At 43.9% G+C, this 18,807-nt stretch overlaps 1 protein-coding gene across 6 annotated transcripts in view; it reads left to right on the forward strand.

The window, feature by feature from the left end:
• The first annotated feature begins 375 nt into the window (after positions 1-375).
• ZNF131 (zinc finger protein 131) overlaps positions 376-18,807 on the forward strand; it is a 32,970-nt gene continuing 14,538 nt past the window's right edge. The window contains exons 1-4 of one of the 6 annotated variants that reach the window (XM_030882004.3): positions 376-569; positions 1,464-1,602; positions 2,586-2,687; positions 10,148-10,292. In XM_030882004.3, coding sequence (XP_030737864.1) covers positions 1,473-1,602; positions 2,586-2,687; positions 10,148-10,292 — 377 coding nt within the window. In that variant the 5' untranslated portion in view covers positions 376-569; positions 1,464-1,472. Of the gene's footprint in view, positions 570-890; positions 987-1,043; positions 1,603-2,585; positions 2,688-10,147; positions 10,293-18,807 lie in introns of those variants that run through there. The other 5 variants (XM_030882006.3, XM_060295747.1, XM_030882005.2 and 2 more) reach the window with 5 other exon arrangements.

The raw sequence follows: 18,807 nt of genomic DNA on the forward strand, positions 1-18,807 counted from the left end.
AACTAACACACCATTGTAAAGCAATTATACTCCAATAAAGATGTAAAAAAAAATTCCCTAATCCTAATGTTTCTTTTGAGAGAATAGAATAAGTCTTGACTATCTCATTCTCACAAAGCCAATTTCAGAGGAATGAATGAATGACCCAGTCACGTGAGGCTGATTATGGGTCACTGGCCATTCTAAGCGCGGGGGTTGGGGAATGGAGAGCTGCAGTAATAGCACTATGCGTAAATAATCTTGCAGCTACAGGTCCTAAGCCCAGCAAACACGTGCTGCCCGCCGAGCACGGAGAGGGCGGGCACCCGGGAGGAAGATCCTAGGCGGCCGGAACGTGCTCGCGCCCGTGGCCGCCGCCGCCCGCGCCGCGGCCGTTCGGGTCTCGGAGCGAGCCCACGTGCGCCGGCCGGACCCAAGCAGAGGGAGCGCCCGGGCACTCGCGAGGAAATGGCGGGCGAGGCGCTGTTCAGGGTTAGGGAAAAGTGTGGGGCGAGTTACGCCCCGAGAGGGGAGAGTAGAGAAGGTAAGGCTTTCGGGACGGAAAGGAGAGAGGAAGGATCGTGAGCTAGGTAAGGCGTCCCGACCTAGGCTTTGGGAGGAAAGGGGGCGGGGGGGGGCAGCGGTATAAAGGTACACCTGAATCTGGCTGCGAGTTTATTCTAAGGTCCGGGTCGGAAGTGCTCACACCTGGAGTCTGGCGCGGGTGGGTGGAAGGTGGAGCCCCACCCAGACAAAGGCAGGCCCGCAACTGGCCCAACCCCACCACAGCTCGACTTCCTCCTCCCAGCGCGGGCGGCCTGCCCTTCTCGAGCGCCAAATCCCCTCAGCTAGCTCCGCCCCGCCACTAGAGGAGGGCGGGTGGGGGCGTGGCCCGCCCACTCCCTCGTCTGCGCTCAGTCGGCGTCCGCGTCAGCCGGACCCCAACGCGTTGACGCGGCACGTCGACGTAAGTGACGCGCAGGCCCGGGCCGCTCCTCCTTCCTTGAGTGAGTGCCGGCCCGGTCTGGGCGGGGGAGAAGAGGGCGGGCGGGGGAGGGAGAGGCGACCCGGGAGTCGTAGTGGGCCGCGGGCCGGACCGGGTCCCGGGGCGGCGGGAGCCAGGGCCGGGCCGAAGGGCTTGGCGGGCCGTTAGAGGGCCGCGGCGGCTGTCGGGTCTCCTCCCTTGCCGGACTTGCGCGCCCCGGAGCCCGGAGCCTCCGGCGCTGTGCCCACCCCGCTCCAGCTCGCGTCTCCCGACTCCAATTAGGTCAGGCTCGGAGTCCCGCGGCCGCGGCTCCGGCCCCCAACGCGCGGCGGCCGCCCGGCTCGCCTTTCTTTCTTCCCTCGCCTTCCTCTCCTCTTGTCTCACCCTCCCCCCTTCTTTTCGCGTTGCTGGGGTTTTGTTTTTTGTTGTTTTATGCTTTAGGGGTTTTGTTCCTCAGCCCGAGCTCATGGGTGTACATTATCATGCTCCTCTTTTGTAGAACAACCCGATGGCCATGGAGGCCGAAGAGACGATGGAATGCCTTCAGGAGTTCCCTGAACATCATAAAATGATCCTGGACCGATTGAATGAACAGCGAGAGCAGGACCGGTTTACTGACATCACCCTGATTGTCGACGGTGGGTAGCGTGGTGGGCCGAGGAGCGAATTTGTGGCTTCAGATCTTCTCTCCCCTTCCCCCATCCGCCTTTTTTATCCACCTTCTGTGGACTCCCTATCGAAAGTCTGCGGACTGTGTGCTCTGGAACCCGAGGACACTTATTAGTGTCCCTTCACGTAGACCATGCTGCAGAAGGATAGTCACGCTTTCAACATAATCATGGCATTTTAACTTCTTGCAGCCTTTTCAAGTGTTCGCATTGTACACTTGAGTGCAAGGTGGCGGGGATAGGGAGGATGTCTCTAAATGTTTGGTTAGTAGACTTCTGCTGCTAAGCTGCTTTGAGCAGTCTTTCACAGGAGTCATTTGGGAAGTGTTCTTTCTAGTTTCCCAAATGGTCTTGGAGGGAAAATGTGAGAGATTCCTTTGCAGCACTGGTACCCCCTTTGGTAACCCCCAAAATATAATGCGGTCTTTACCAGTCTTAGGAGTAGTCATTATAATGGATGCAAACCCAGCTTGGGTATCTTTTCTGTTTAGTGAAAATAGACTTCTTGAGGCAAGCTATACTTTATTATAGCCTACAGCTGGTCTGCTGTAGGTTGAGTTTCCAAATATTAGGCATACTAAAATGTTTTCCATAGCAAACACATCCAGCTTGGTGCTTATTCTGTGGCTTTTTCTTCTCTTTTCAAATGACGTATAACCTTTTGGGTTGTGTTTATATTTAGCAGTTTCAACTGAATAGGATATGCCTTTGACTTAAGTGGTACCTCCTGAAATGTTGTAAGGTGGCCTTTATGAAGCTGACTTAATAAGGCCCTTGAGGTAAAGATCCTGCTTCATGTCAAATTGAGATTTAAATTTGTCAAGATAGCTGTCCAGAATATAGTTTTATAATTATATTACAAAAGACCTATTTTACTTTAATTTCTTAACTTGTTTTATAGTTTTATATTTGAGTTTTGTGAATATGATGATTTTATTTTGTTTTTTCTCTAGGACACCATTTTAAGGCCCACAAGGCTGTTTTGGCTGCTTGCAGCAAGTTCTTTTACAAATTCTTTCAGGAGTTTACTCAGGAACCTTTGGTGGAGATAGAAGGTAAATGCTTGTTTTAAATACAATATTTAGCAAGCATTATAATTTGATGAAGAAGTTTTAGGCAGTTAATTTAGCAAGATACCATGGGAAACAGGCATCAATGGTTTCTATTCGGTGACTGGATAAATTGTTCTTTTGACACCTGAGAATTCTTACTTTTAGTAACGTGCTTCGTAAAATGATCTTCCAGGAAAAACTCTTACGTTAAATGGTTGGTCTCTTAAAGGAGTCTTTTTCATTGCTAATACCAGTGATCACTGTCTTTTGAAAACATGTATTAAAAGTGAATTTCCATCTTATTTAGTGGGCTTATGTTTCAGACTGGTCCAGATGCTGCAGGCCTCTGTATTAGCAGCATGACACGCACAGTGTGAAATGGGCTGTCATAATATGGAAAAGGCTAGGAAAGATTAACTGAAGTAGCATTCAGAAGAAGTTCTAGTGGCTATAGAAAGTCTAGGATGGAAGGGGGTCATCTACTAGATACTGTCTTAAAATAGAAATTTTTATACTTGTTTGACTTTTTGTAATAATAGCCCACCAAGTGCCAGGTATTATGCTGTGTAGTTTGTGTGCATTTTCTGAGGTTCACAGCAGTGCTTTGAAGTAAGTGGTTTTACTTCCAATTTACGTATCAGGGAGTAGGCTCTAAAAGGTTACTTGTCTGAGGTTGCCCAGCTAGCAGGGGATTCAGTTTGTTCTATTAATTCTGCTGCTACAATACCTAGCCCTCTACCCCTCAATCCAAAACTGTGGGAAATAAGTCAGCTTACCTACATAAATACAGGGTTCTTGAGTTTGGGTTTTGTATCTCTCTCAGTGTGTATATATTCTCTGTTATGAATGGGTTGCCTAGAAACAGTATTCCCTTGGAAAAATTTGGTGTCTAGGGGAGTAAAGAAAACGTAGAGTTAAGAGTATTCTCTTATTTTGATAGTTCCAGCTTACCTAGCATTCTGGCTGATATCCATAGATAGATTATCTTTGATTATCTGTGATGGACAGAGCACAGGCATGATGGAAATCCTCAAAGCTTACTAAAGTGAGAATCCATCAGCCTAGACGGTGTTTCTGTTACAAGCCAAAGTTTTGTGCCTTTATTCACCTGAGGTACTGAGACCCCAGGCAGGTTACTTTATCTCAATTGCATATTTGCCTCTTCATCTGAAAAGTGGGTTAATAGGCTTGTACTGTTGTGCTAATGATTAATTGAAATGGCATCTGCAGAGTGCCTGGCGTAGTGTTTGGTGCACTGTCAAAGCTTAATAGATTGGGGCTGTTTATCAGATTTAATACCTATTATAATATACCATGCCAGACCCAGGAAATGAGAAATTGATTAATAAGACAGCCTTTAGAGAATTTGCAAATTTAATCATGGATAAGCAACAGTTAAGGAGTGCAAAAAATGTTGCAGAGAATTTTGTTGCAGAATGGTGTCACTAAGGAGGGAGGATGAGTGGTTTAGTTTACTTTAGAGAGAAGGAGGATTTCAAAGATGAGTCAACTTCTGGGCAGAATCTTAAGTCAAAAAATAAGTGGCCCAGGCTAGAATATGCATTGCTGGTGGAGTGTGGAGTACTGACCTACCGGGAGAAGTAGGGTCTTTTCTTCTAAAGACTAATCACCTTGGGATTATCTCTTGTACTTCTGATGTGCTCTGTCCATTATAGTACAGGACACACAACTTTCAGTATTTAAACTGTAGAAAGTAAGAAAGAAAAATGTAAAAACATTCTTTCTGTTTTTGTTATTTGCCAGATTCAGGTTTAAAGAATCAATTTGGCTCAATGTCTTCTTAAGCCCTTAACTTTGGAATTGCTGCACTATCTGGCTAGGTCACCTGGCTGTAGAGAAAGCCCTGGGCATGCATTTAGAAAACCTGACTTGTAGTCCCAGCTTTACTGTTTGTCAGTTGTGTAACATTGGACATCTTAGCTTCCTTTTTTCTCTTTTAATCTGCAGAAAATGTCAAGTAATTTTGGATTATGTCATGGGCATTATTTTTTTCCTTTTTTTTTTTTTGGTCTGTGTCAGGTTGTTGAGGCATGCGGGATCTTTCGTTACGGTGCAAGGTTTGTTTGTTGCGTGTTTGGGCTTCTCTCTAGTTGTGGCGTGTGGGTTTTTCTCTGTCTAGTTGTGGCACATGGGCTCTGTAGCTTGTGGCACGTGGGCTTAGTTGCCCCGCAGCATGTGGGATCTCAGTTCCCCAACCAGGGATCGAACCGGCATCCCCTGCATTGGAAGGTGGATTCTTTACCACTGGACCACCAGGGAAGTCCCTGTCATGGGCATTTTGAATATTATGTTTTGACCCTCTGTGTGCTGTTAGAATCATCTGGAGAATGCTTTTGGTTTTTGTTGTTGGTTTGATTTTGTTTTGTTTTAGCAATCAACCTGATTAGGTTCAGACTGCCTTGTGTAGACTGTGGATCCAATTCCAATTTAGTTTTCAAAACCTTTGTTGTTCTGTTCAGGTCCCAGGTGTGCCGACCTGGGTGGTAGTCCACACCACAGTGTAATTCTCAAAGCCTTTGCTGTGCTGCCTCACGTCATTTTTGCACACGTGCAGCTGGGTGGTGAGCTCAAGACTGCATACGCAGATTTAAAGGACCTCTCTCCAGCTCCCTCCTGATGGCCTCTGTACTTAGCTCCCCTGAGCTCCCTTTCCTGGTCCTCTGGCTGGAAGACTAGGAGGTTAGCTTCCCTGTGCTGTCGTACATTTTCTGCAGAGGAATCCATTTCCTGGATAATAACATGGTGAGAGAAGAAAATAACAAGAATTCTCTCCATGCTCTTCAGATGATAATCTCTTTCCTAGTTCTCAGCCAGAGAGAACTTTTTCTTAGGGTTGAGTTGCCTGCTTGGTGGCAACTAGCCATAGATGTGCAGCGTCAGACTGGGGCTTGTCTTGAGGGAGGGCTGAGAGAGAAATAAAAACCAGCTATTTTTCCCCACCCCCACACACTCTCCATCCCCTTTGCTGGTTCTCTAGCCGGAAAGAGTTTCTCCTGTAGCTTTTTCTGTCTGCACCTGCTACCCAGTTACGGGAGTTGGGCTGTCCTCAAGCTGGGTTATGTGGGAGGAAAAATATAAAACCAGGAAACTTACTGCTGTTCTTTGAGTTTTGATTTCTCTCCCCAGTCTCTTTGCTTCTGTTTTTTCTTCGGAGTCCTTGTATATTTGCTTTATGTATTCTTTTCAGAATTTTTAGTTATAATCAATGGACAAGATAGGGTGGCGTATGCATTCTTCATCTTAGCTAGAACTAGAACTCCCATCTGTAAAATAGGAATGGTTCTTGTCTTTAGCCGCTCACTAGAAACACCAGGGGAGCTTTTGCAAGTACTAATACCCAGGCTTTTTCTCCAGATCAATTAAATCGGTCTTTGAGGGGTGAGATCCAAGCATCTGTATTTAAAAGTTCTCTAGGTCCTTGTTATTCAAGGTGTGGTCTGAGGATCAGTAATGCGTGGGCATCACCTGTGAGCTTGTTAGAACTGTAGACTCTCAGGCTCCACCCTAGACCTACTGAATCAGAACAGAATCCTCAGATGATTCCTTTGTACAGCAAAGTTAGGGCAGCACTGCCCTAAGACAAGTCCAGTATGCAGCCAGTGTTGAGAACCACTGCCTTATAGGGTTTTGTAAAAGCAAATGTATGTAAAGAGAATTTAAATTGAAATATGCTCTATGAGTATAAACTGTCATTAGATGCAAGCTGAGCCAGCTCTCTCCCTGTTTTCTGGATCCCTGGTGAAGTAAGTTATCTTTGATTAGGACTGCAGGTTCACCTTTGATTTAAGTCAAAATTGTTGTCCTTGAAGCCAGTTGCATCCCACCTCAGCTTTGTGACTTGGATTCACACCATATAAAATCTTCAGCAGACATTCACTCCCTTGTTCAGAACACAACAGCCTTCTCCTAACCCGAGCCTCCAATTTTCCAAATCCATTCTTTACTTCTGAAACCACAGATCCATAAGCACCTAGTTTCTCTCAAACAGCAACTCTACCATCGCGTCCAAAATCTTAGCCCCTAATATCAAGGACAGAGCATCCAAGCACATATTCATACATCCTATTTGAGTAGGAGTTTTCCACCAGTTGAGGAATTCTGTAAGACTAGAGAAATTCCAGAATGCCCACCCCCCACTTTTGCCTCTTCCTAAGGGGAAAAAAATGACTCAGGTCAAGGTGTTTATATTAACATTTTTCTTAGATACTTCCTTAGAAAAATTGTATATTATGAAAGGAGTAAGGAATTGAGAAAATGGACTGAAATTTGAAAGTTACTAAACTAGTCCTAATAGAGTATAAAATATTTTTGCAGCTGTACATCATCTACCAACCCTTCACTTACCTGGGCAGGTGTTGTAAGTTTGGTTCCTGTTAGCTAATTAAGTCAGTGGCTTATTCCTAGGACCAGTGTTGGACTGGCCACATAAGAAGCACTTAGGGTGGGCTTCCCTGGTGGCTCAGCAGTTAAGAATCCGCCTGCCAATGCAGGGGACAGGGATTGATCCCTGATCTGGGAAGATCCCCAATGCCGCAGAGCAACTAAGCCTGTGCGCTACAACTACTGAGCCTGCGCTCTAGAGCCTGCGAGCCACAACTACTGAGCCCGTGCGTCTAGAGCTTGTGCTCTGCAACAAGAGAAGCCACCGCAATGAGAAGCCCGTGCACTGCCACGGAGAGTAGCCCCCGCCCGCTGCAATTAGAGAAAGCCTGTGTGCAGCAATGAAGACCCAGCGCAGCCCAAAATAAAACAAACAAATAAATTTATTTAAAAAAAGAAGCACTCAGGGTGCTTATAAAAAGGAGTTCCCTATCCCAGTTTTGATTCTGGAGATCAGGGACCCATGCTTAAGTCTACAGGTGATTCTGATTAACCAAGATTGGGAACTAAGTCCACAAGTTCTTGGAGGCCAGTTGGTTCTTGAAATTACTAATTTTTAGAATTTTCTATGGTAATCCACTGTGTGTATTACATAATACTCCCACTGGGGTCTGGGGCAATATCCTATAAGCACATAATAATCCAGTGTATTATTAATAAGCAGCATAGCTTATTAATATTTACTCTAAGTGGGATAAAGATTATAAATAGCCTCATGTCAGTTCAGGTCAAATTTTGCTGCCAAATTTATGGGAAAACTTCTGGTTTTAAGAGATTTGGGGGACTTTGGAAATAGGAGTAAAAGATTGCAGTCTTGTAGTGAATGAGACATGGGTATTCAGGCGCTTCCAAGCAGGAATGTTTCCTACCATCATCGTATTTAAAAATCTTCATCATGGACTTTGGAGTCAGGCCATCTGGGTTTGCTTCTAGTATTATCACTTAATAACTATGTGACTTTCGCAAGTTACTTCTCTGTGCCTCAATTTCCTCATCTGTAAAATGGGGATTATAATAGTACTTCATAGGGTTGTCGGGAGGATTAAGTCAGTTGATGATTTGTAAAGTGTTTAGAGTCCTGTCTGATATGTATAGTAGGCATACATATGTGTGTTTGATTAAAAATCAAAATCTCATTCTGCTTCAGGAAAAATTTACACATTGTTTTTAGGAAAGATTTCTGTTGCACTTTTAAATATTTGGTCAAAACACCTTAAAAAAAAACCCAGCAAAATCTAGTTGTCTGTTTCTCAGGCTACTCTCATATAATAAAGAACATGGTTAAAAGACAAGCAGGAGGGGCTTCCCTGGTGGCGCAGTGGTTGAGAGTCCGCCTGCCGATTCAGGGGACATGGGTTCGTGCCCCGGTCCGGGAAGATCCCACATGCCGCAGAGCGGCTGGGCCCGTGAGCCATGGCCACTGAACCTGTGCATCCGGAGCCTGTGCTCCGCAACGGGAGAGGCCACAGCAGTGAGAGGCCCACGTACCGCAAAAAACTAAATAAATAAATAAATAAGACAACCAGGAGAAAAAAGATTAGGGGACCCAATAAATTAGCCATTAATGAATCCAGTCATTTTTAGTTTGCTTATTTGGTAGCATGTAACTTGGTCATATTACATTATATTTTATGGTGCTTCTCAATATTCAGATTGTTTTCAGGCATTTTGAAGATGAGTTTTCTGAGGATCAGAGGTTCTGACTTGCCCCAGATTGCACAAGTCATGGAGAGACTGAACTGAAACTTGAAAGTTGGCTTCCTGAACGATATTTTTTCCTAACACATATAGAAGATGGTGGATATTCCACCAGTATTCTTACTGTTGTCCTGAAGGCCACATTCAGGTGTATAAAGTACATGGGAAGAACATAAAAATATTTTTTCTTTTCCTATTTTTTTTTCTTTTTTGGCCACCCAGGGCGGCTTGTGGAATCTTAGTTCCCCAACCAGGGATTGAACCAGCGCCCTTGGCAGTGAAAGCGTGGGGTCCTAACCACTGGACTACCAGGAAATTCCTGTTTTGTATTTGTAATTGTGCATATTGTGTGCAACTTGGTCTTGGGCATTTTTTTAGCATAAAAAAATATCTATAAAAACGAGTTTCCTCTTTGTTCCTGTCAATAGCTTTTCATAGCCTTGCATTAGCACACTGAAACAATATTATATAGCATTGAAGAGCACAAAGAAGTAGAGTATCATTTTGGGCCAAAATTTAAACAAACTTGCAAAAAAGCTTGGAATTGTGGAAGCTTAATTCTGAAAGTGACTTTGGCCTTTATCCATTTATACCTACTTTGTGTGCCTGCATTTTAGGAAGCATTGTGTTAGGTACTGTGAGGTGGGTGTAGAGGCAAATTTCCGTGAAGTAGCTTACAGTCAAGAGTTGTCCATGAATTTTAACTATAAGACCAGGTACAGAGTTCAGCCTGAGGGAACTATTAAAGAGGTTCATTAAAGATGTGGCATTAAAATTGGTCCTTCAAGGGTGGTAGGATTTGTCGAGGTAAGGTGATAAAGCATTCAGGATGGAGGGTGTTAAGGAAGGGAAGGAAATTCTTAGAAAGTGAAGGGTTTGTTTGAGGATCAGTATATAGTGTAGGTTTGATATAGTTTAAAATTTGGAAGGAAAAATAGTGGTAAGTAGAAAAATAATGTGAAGGACCTTGAAATAAAGGCAGAATGGTACTGAACTTTATTTGCTAAGCTTTTGAAAGCTGTTGATGATTTTGGAGCTGAGTTGACACAGAGCTCCCTGGCAGGTAACATAGCATGTCTGATGTAATAGCCCATTCGTGTATTTGAGTGATAGATTTTACTGTTCTGTAAGAGCCTTAGGAAGTCTTTGGGAAAGATCTTAAAGTAGTTTGCTAGTTAGTGCTGAACTTGGCTACAAAATTATTATACTGTAAATGAGAATTCTGCCAGGAAATTATCTTCCAAAGTGACAAATACTAATCATTTTCCAAACATTGGGCTTCTATTTTTTTCTTTACTAAATGTTACAAGATTTGAATCAATGTGAATACATTTTAATGCATGTCTTTTTTTTTTTTTTTACAGGTGTTAGTAAAATGGCCTTTCGTCATTTGATTGAGTTCACATATACAGCAAAATTAATGATACAAGGAGAAGAAGAAGCCAACGATGTATGGAAAGCAGCAGAGTTTCTACAAATGCTAGAAGCTATCAAAGCCCTTGAAGTCAGGTAATTACTTATTTCCTTAATAGGGAACGAATAGTTATATTCAGTCATGTCCACCCTGACTGTTAGTCAAGAATTTATTATGTCATGCCATAAGGGATTGATTTCCTTAGTGAGGCAGAGATAGTTATATTCAGTCATGTTCACCCTGTTAGTCAAGAATGTATTGTACGTATCATGCTGTAAAGAACTGATGTTTTGAAATTAAGAATATGTATTTGAGGATCTATAAAGTTCTACTGGTTATGATTGTTCTTTCCTTCACGCTTGATTTCTTGTCCTTATGTAAAAACTGTGCTAATATTAACTCAAGTAGCATCTTTTCTTTCTAATAAAATAAGGAGGACTAGGCATCTTTTTAGGGGTTCTCTGGGTTCCTATAATCTATTCTGTGGATTCAGGTTGTTAATTGTACCAAGACTTACTCTAAAAGTGGTTTGGCTTACAAAGATTAATATGGTACTGTTTAAAAATAAGTGAGGAGGGGCTTTCCTGGTGGCGCCGTGGTTGGGGGTCCGCTTGCCGATGCAGGGGACATGGGTTCGTGCCCCGGTCCGGGAAGATCCCACATGCCGCGGAGCGGCTGGACCCGTGAGCCATGGCCACTGAGCCTGCGCGTCCGGAGCCTGTGCTCCGCAACGGGAGAGGCCACAACAGTGAGAGGCCCGTGTACTGCAAAAAAAAAAAAAAAAAAAAAAAGTGAGGAAATCGGTGAAGATGAAGATATAAGAAATAGGCCAGGTGGAAGTGATAATCAGTGAAGTTAGAAATGTGATGGCAAAAATGCATGCTGTTTAAGTCTGTACACTTGCTAGATGGGCTGAGTCTAGCTCTGAGTTCTGAAGTACCAAGCGAAAAGAAAAAGGGGAAAAAAACACCTCAGTTACATTATTTATAATAAGATGAGAACAAATCAATTGCTTAGGAGCCATTCTTGGTATTAAAACACACAATTTCTCATAGGAAGTTATTAGGAAAACATTAAGTGATATAATGAATAAAGACCTCAGCATCTTACATAATGAATAGTGGCATGGTAGTGTCTAAGAACAAGAGCTCTGGAGTCAGACTGCCTCGGTCTGCTATCAGCTACTCAGTTTCCTTATCTGTCAAATGGGGATAAAAATGGTACTTTCTACATAGGATTATTTGTGAGGGTTGAATGAATGAATGTAAAGTGGTTAGCATGGAGTCTGGCATGGGAGTTGTTATTATCTCCTGGCTTTGTTTCTTGTGACCCTCAATATAGGTCATTGGTATAACACTAATGTGCAGTTTGGTAAAATCAGTTTCACATGGGACAGAATGATCTAGTCTGACTCACTGATGTGGTTCAGTCAAAAGATATAACTTAGAATAACTAAGAAATAATTGAACTGTAGTCATCCAAAAATACTATTTCTCCTAGTGAGCTTTTAATTAGTTTGGTGACAGAGTTCAAGATTAGACTTTTCTGACAAGAGCGTGGTGTGTATATTTTCTCTGATGACTAGTGCTTGGCACATAGTAGGTGTCCAGTAAACATTTATGAATGGATGGATGGGTGCATGCCCATTAAAACCAAGCCAGTATTCTCCTGCAGAGAGAGCTAAGACACGGATAGCAAAATAGAGGTGTGTTGAGGATATATACCTGATTAGGTCATACCTTCTCAATGTGGAGGTAGACTAGGGGAATATATATGCATGGGGCAACATCAGATTTGTGGTTAAATCCTGTATGAGAACTTTTTGGAAACATGTTCTGTGTGGTCCCTTTGCTGCTCATGGTAGCGAGTAGCATCTTACTACAGGGAAAGTCCTGAGTAACAGAACATTGGAATATATTCTGTGACAACGGCCCAGGTTGGATTTGGTAGGCATTTAATTGAGTTCATGTGTCTAGTCATTGGGTAAGAACAGCTGGATACAGCTGTTTTACTATGCCTATTTAGAACCTTTTAGAAAGTTTATTATTATAAGACTGGGATCCTTATAATAATTATAACTGTCAGCGCTTTACAATATAAATATAGTAGCATGTTGAATTGTTTCATGAACCAGTTAGGCATGCAGTATACTCTGAAGAATTCTTCAGAAAGATAGCAGTATTACATATTGGCTGTTTATAATTGGCTGTGTATAATGTTATACAATTTAGGAATAAAAATTACATAATGTAGTTGTGTTTAAATCAACCGGTGAAGGCAATTCTATACTGAGTAGACTACTGTATAACTGTTTTGCAGGTATGGAAGGTGAATAAGGCTCTTCTCACATTTGCAATATGCAAGTATTTTTGGAATATAGTGTACACTTTTTGAATGGCACTGAAAAAAAATACTAGGACCTTATTTTGCTGAAATTCCATCATTGTTTATTTAAAACTGTAGGAGAAGGTTCCTGTTATTTGTTAGGAAGAAGCATTTGCCTTACAGATTTTTTCCTCCCCAGCCTTTTAAGATGTAATTTACATATAATACAATTCACCCATCTTAATGTAGAGTTTGAATTTTGTTAATTGTACACAGTAGTGTAACCACCACCACAATCAAGACATAAAAACATTCCCATCACCCTAAGTTTTCTTATGACCCTGCAGTTGACCCTGATCCCCAGCCCCAGGCAACCAGTGATCTGATTTTTATCACTGTGGCTTTATCTTATTTAGAATGTCATATAAATGGATTCCTAAGACGTGTAGTCTTTCGTCTTTGACTTTCTTCACTTAGCGTCATATTTCAGAGGTTTGTCCATGTTGTTGTGGGTTCCTTTTTATTGCCGATTATTATTCCATTGTATGGATATACCATCTGTTACGGACATTTAGGTTGTTTCCAGTTTTTGACTATTACAAATAAAGCGGCTACGAATGTTTGTGTATAGGTCTTTGGACATATGGTTTTATTTCTCTCAGTAAATACCTAGTATTGGAATAGCTGGGTTGTATGGTAGATGTATTTAATTTTTTTTTAAGAAACTGCCAAACTGTTTTCCAAAGTGATACATTCCAACTTTCAGTGTATGAGAGTTGCAACTGCTCCACAGCCTTGCTAATACTTGGTATGATCATACTTTTTCATTTTAGCCAAGTTGGTAGGTATATAGTGGTTTTAATTTGCATTTCCCTAATGACTAATGATGTTGAGCATTTTTTCATGTGCTTTTTTGCCATCTGTTTATCTTTTTTGGTGAAGTATCTTTTGCCCGTTTTTAAAATTGGGATACTGTCAAGAACTGACAGGTGGAAGACTTTATCCTATTTGCAAGCTAATAAGTTGGCCTGCCACATTTTTATGGATGCTGGCAGAAAACATGAAACTCATGAGTCAGAAAGGACTTTATTTCTCTCACAGCATATGGAGCAGCATGAGTTTCATGTTCATATCAACATGAAGCTCATGCTGCTCCCCCCCTGCCCTGCCCTGAGTCCAGTGGGGAACGATGCAGTGGCCTCGGTGTGTACCGTGCTCACAGTGGTTTACATCACAGTTGAGGAACTCTGGGCTTTAGGAAACCCAAATATTTTATAATGAGCTGTAAGCAAACCTGCCCAGCTTCTGCCCCAGAGGGGCTGTTATCTTTATTCTGTATAATAAATGAACCTGCCCTCCACTCTGGTGGAAGACAGGCTCTATTTTCTAAGGCAATTTGCTGTACAGACAACCTTGAAAGATAGAACAAAAGACTGCCAGTGTGTTTGTGTATAAGATATGCAGAAACATGAGGGATCCATGGAGCGATTTCTTCTACACTGTTTTAGCTTCTGGTGAATTTTCCCATGAGCACACTACTCCGTGACCACTCTGATTAATGTGACAAATAGGGGACTGGGACCTAATCCATTCAGTTTTTCTTACACTGGATTTAATTAAGACAACTATCAGCAGCACTCCAAGTAGCAGGATGTGGCCACCCTGCAGTGCTAAGCTTAAGCGTGCACCTACCCCGGCTAAGGTCCTGCACTCAACCAACTGAACAAATCCCTAGAAAGCCAGGTGGCTTTCTCCTTTAGTTTGTGTATTGACTTTTCCACTTAGCCCTAAACATTAATCTAAGTATAGCAAGATGTTTTAGCAATTGCACAGTCTGAGCATTGGTCCACAGGGGGAAGTCTAGGGCAAGTCTAGCCTCCATAATAACCGTGGCCAGTGATTTGAGGCTGACATGAATACCTTCCAGAGCCCAAGTAGTGTCATTGATCACATTGTCTTGAGTCAGGCACAAATTTTGTACCACCTTTTTTTTTTTTTTTTTTTTTTTGCGCGGTATGCGGGCCTCTCACTGTTGTGGCCTCTCCTGTTGCGGAGCACAGGCTCCGGATACGCAGGCTCAGCGGCCGTGGCTCACGGGCCTAGCCGCTCTGCAGCATGTGGGATCTTCTGGGACCGGGGCACGAACCCGTGTCCCCTGCATTGGCAGGCGGACTCTCAAGTCCCCACCTTTTTATTTGGATGACTCCCATTGTAGAGAAAACTGCCCGTAGGGCTTGCATAAATAAGTCAGTTATTCCTCCAGGACACTCCCCCAAGTAACCAAGGGTAGCCTCACTTTTGGCCACCCAGGCGGCATGTGGGATCTTAGCTCCCTGACCAGGGATTGAACCCGCGCCCCCTGCATTGGAAGTGCGGAGTCTTAACCACTGGACTGCCAGGGAAGTCCCAAGGGTAGGCTCATTTTGGAGAGACCTCCATGGTCATCTGAGAACTAAAGTGATCTACCAGTGGTGTTTCCCTAAACACTGGATGGTCCCTTCTTCCCACCTCAGAGTTGCAAGGCATATTTTTGGGAGGGAAGGAAGTTAGTACCTGGCTTCCATACAGGAAGTATAGTTGTTTGTGCCCCCAAAGGGGGACCTTCATCAGTCAGGGGCACAGGTTGACATTGTCACCAACGTTGTCTCCCTCTTTCCCAGCTCAGAATGATTGGGTCTAGGCCTTGTTTTTGGACTGAATGTCTGAGGGCAGCCAGTTCGGTCTGTTCTGTTTATCCTGAGCACCTGGATGCCAGCTGAACGGCAGTCAGCCACCTCGCGAACTGAGCCTCAGCTTTGGGAATGGTAGTGGGCCAACATCTCTTGTTTTGCATGGAGCATGCAGGACGCTTGGCCATCCCCTGCTGTTTGCAAAATACTTCTCGGTAAAGTTAAGGGAGATGGTGATCCAGTTGTCAGAGCCCTCTGGCGTGGGATGGCAGATCCAGCACGTTGCAACAGTTGGGGAGAGCTGCATGAGAGCCTCTTCCTACCTGAGGAAGGCTCTAAGGGCGGTTCTGAAGAACAAAGATTTTTAATGTCCCTTCTTCCCCCATACCTCCTGGAGTCTAAGAGGTTTCTCTCCAGGTTCCAGGGTGGTGGTTCTCCCTCCACCTCCACAAAATCAGTGTATCCTATTCTAGTAGCTGTAACTCAATCCCTTTTCCAGTCATCTCCTCCCCTTACCCAGACCTTTCATCTGGAATGGTCAGGGACAAGAACATTTTATAAAACTTCAGAGACCCGTTATGTCTCCCACTTTGGCTCACAAGGGCCAATCTGATTGTACTTGGCAAGCAGTATATTCAACCAAGTGGTCATTATTCTTAGGATCTAAGATGATGTCCATTCAGTAAGAGAATCCAGATGGCTGAACTTGAACTAGGTTTGAATCTGCTAGGCCCACTTTTGACCAGGCTGTCACCTGGAAGTGGTACCAACCAGGCTGTCCCAGGGTTGCCATTAGGCAGAAGGAAAAAGATCGTGTCTGAGAATGGTCGGGACAGATCCTGAACTTCCATTTAGGTTTATGTAACTTCACACCCCATTAGGCTTGATCATTACCCAGGAGGCAGCTAAAAACAGATGATCCTTTTCCGGGTAGAGCTCAGTTTGATGACCAAACTGCCTTACTAGGACTTTTGGACAAGGAGGAAGTGAGGGAAGTAGAGTCTGAAATCTTTTTGAGTCAGTAATTGAGGAAACTATTGTAATTCTCTACAATATCAATATCTGTGGATGGCAGGGAGCTTGGAAGTTTTAACAATACCTTGACTAACAGCCAATTGAATAGCTTTTGGTGCATCATTATCAGACTGCAGATGGTCCGGAAAGCTAAACATATGACACAGCTTCGTTTCAAGAGCCATCTGGTGTGGCCAGAACCAACTGCTCAGACTGGAACAGCAACAGTGTAACCTGAAAAAGTGTCAGTAGTTGTGAGGCATCAGGGATAGCCCTGAGATGGAGTGAAAGGTCTAGTGTAGTTAGTCTGCCAGGTACAGTTGGACACAATGCCCTGTATGATTTGGCCTCATTCACCATGAAACAAACAGGCCAACTTTGGCAGGTGTCACAAGTCTGACATGCGGTAGCAACTTCTCCATCAGAAGCATAGGGTCTTTGGCTTTCTGATGGTGGATGTGTCACCATGTTCAGAATAATGTTGGGCCTAGGTGGCAGTGATGGAAGTCTGGGCAGTGTAGGTTGATAAGCAACTTGATTCCAGTTGGTATCAGAGAACAGGCTTTTACCATGAGCGTCTAATCAGTTATCCAGAGAGTTGAATCAATAGCTGCTCTTCATTTCCACAGTTATGGAAAGATGGGTGTCTAATCTGCCAAGACTTGCAGGTCTCCCAGACAGCTTGGCCATTGCAACAGCCCAAGAGTCAGTAAAAATACAACAAGGCTCATAGTGGAGAGTGTCATCCAGAGCGACAAAGACAGCCTTGAGTTCTGCCTTCTGAGCAGAGCAGCCATGTCCACTTTTGGTTTTGCAAAGTTGGTGCTAAGGCTGAGCATCCGCAGCAGCCCAGTGAATACCATCAGCCTTCAGCTTAGCCAGACCATCAGTGAATCAAAGACCCCATCGATCTAGTGGCTTTCTTTGGGCAGCAGCGTGGGGGAGCTACCACTTTCTCATGTAAAGCCGAGAGACCAGCTGCTTTCTTGACTGTCACTGTTTCTTTATGACCAGTGAGACTTGTTGGGCACATCTTACCTTGCTAGTCATGAAGTCTTAGTTAACACACTCCCAAACGGCAGTATCAGGCTAGAGAGCCTCCAAGTTTCCATGGATCAGGCTTCACTTTTAACAAGAGTGCAATAGCAAGCTAATCCTTTCTTGTCAAAGGGAGTGTACCTTGTAGCCATGTCAGGGAATTGGCAAGTCCAAAATCCAGGGAATACCTTGGGGTGGAGACCACCTCCCTTTGCCAGAAGCTCTAATCTGCAAAAAGCGTCAGTCTCAGAGACTTACAGCTCAAAGAGGTCGTTAGGGTTTTGGGGCCCGAAGGTAGAGACTGTGCCACAGCTTGATGGAAACTTCCAATTCAGCCTGTTGGTTGGAGCCCCACTTAAAAGATGCTGTTTCGCATATTGACTGATATAACGAAGAAAGTAGAATGCGCAGGTGAGGCACATATTGTCTCTAGTACCTAAAAAGTCCAGTAAGATGCTGGGTTTCATTTTTGGTGGGAAGAGGGAGGAGGTGAAAAAACAGGTTTTCTTTTACTGCTGCAGGGGATTGAGTGTTGTGCATCTGCCTGTCTAGTCCCAAGAAACTTTACCTGGTGAGCAGTCCTCTGAATTTTGTTGGGATTTATCAGCAACCTCTGCTGGTAGAGGTGTCATAACACTACGGTCAGGGCCTTTGAGACTGAGACTTCTGGCTTGCCAGTCAGTAGGATATCAACAGTATAGTACAAATTTTAGATATCAAAAGATAAGACACTTGTGCTAAATCCTGACCCAGCTACTGGTGGCTAACGTTAGGGGAGTTTGTTCCAGTAGCTCTTCTCTACATCTGGCTCTTCTCAATTGGGATGTTCCATATCTGGTACTTACGGGATGAGAAGTGGTAAATGCACATGCCATACCAATCCCTGCTGTGCATTCAGATGTCAAAGCAACAACAGTATGTAGAATCAGGCCCACCCATGGGGTCAGGACAGCCTCCCTTTCCTGCTGTGAACCTTGCCCAAGCCCCATCAGTTGAATGTAAGCGCCTCCTCTCTGTGGAACCAGGTGGGATGGTGAGTGGGACACCTGCTGGATAAAACAGAGCCATGGAAGTTTGAGCCTCTCCCATTCTTGAGTTTTCCTCAGCATACTTGGATGCATACATGGTGTCTTCACTGTTCACCCTTGGGAACAAGGAGACCTTGGCTCCAACCCTAATTATCTTTTCCAAGCTGGTGAGGTCAAGTTAGAGGCAACAGGAAGGTAGAAGGGGGGAAGTGGTATGGAGGGAGAAAGTGATTCTCTGCCAGTGAGCAAGGTACATTTTGGTTTCAAGCAGCACTGGAGCTGCACGTGGCTCAGCCAAACAAACCTCCAGTGTTTTCAGCCCACTCGAAGCCCTCTATCCGGCAGCAAAGTCATCACTACTGACACTATCAGTGTCAGTTTGGGGGACCCCTTGATTCATTAGCCACATCCACATTGATTTCTAGTTGGGGCCATGTCATTTATGCCTTTTAGATGACTCAGACTTGACTTCCGCAGTGGTGGCTTTTTTTCAAGAGTGTAGCTTAATCTTGGATATTTGCTGCCCCACTGTCATG

Source organism: Globicephala melas, chromosome 3, assembly GCF_963455315.2.
Source record: "Globicephala melas chromosome 3, mGloMel1.2, whole genome shotgun sequence".
In the NCBI taxonomy this organism is placed as follows: Eukaryota; Metazoa; Chordata; class Mammalia; order Artiodactyla; family Delphinidae; genus Globicephala; species Globicephala melas.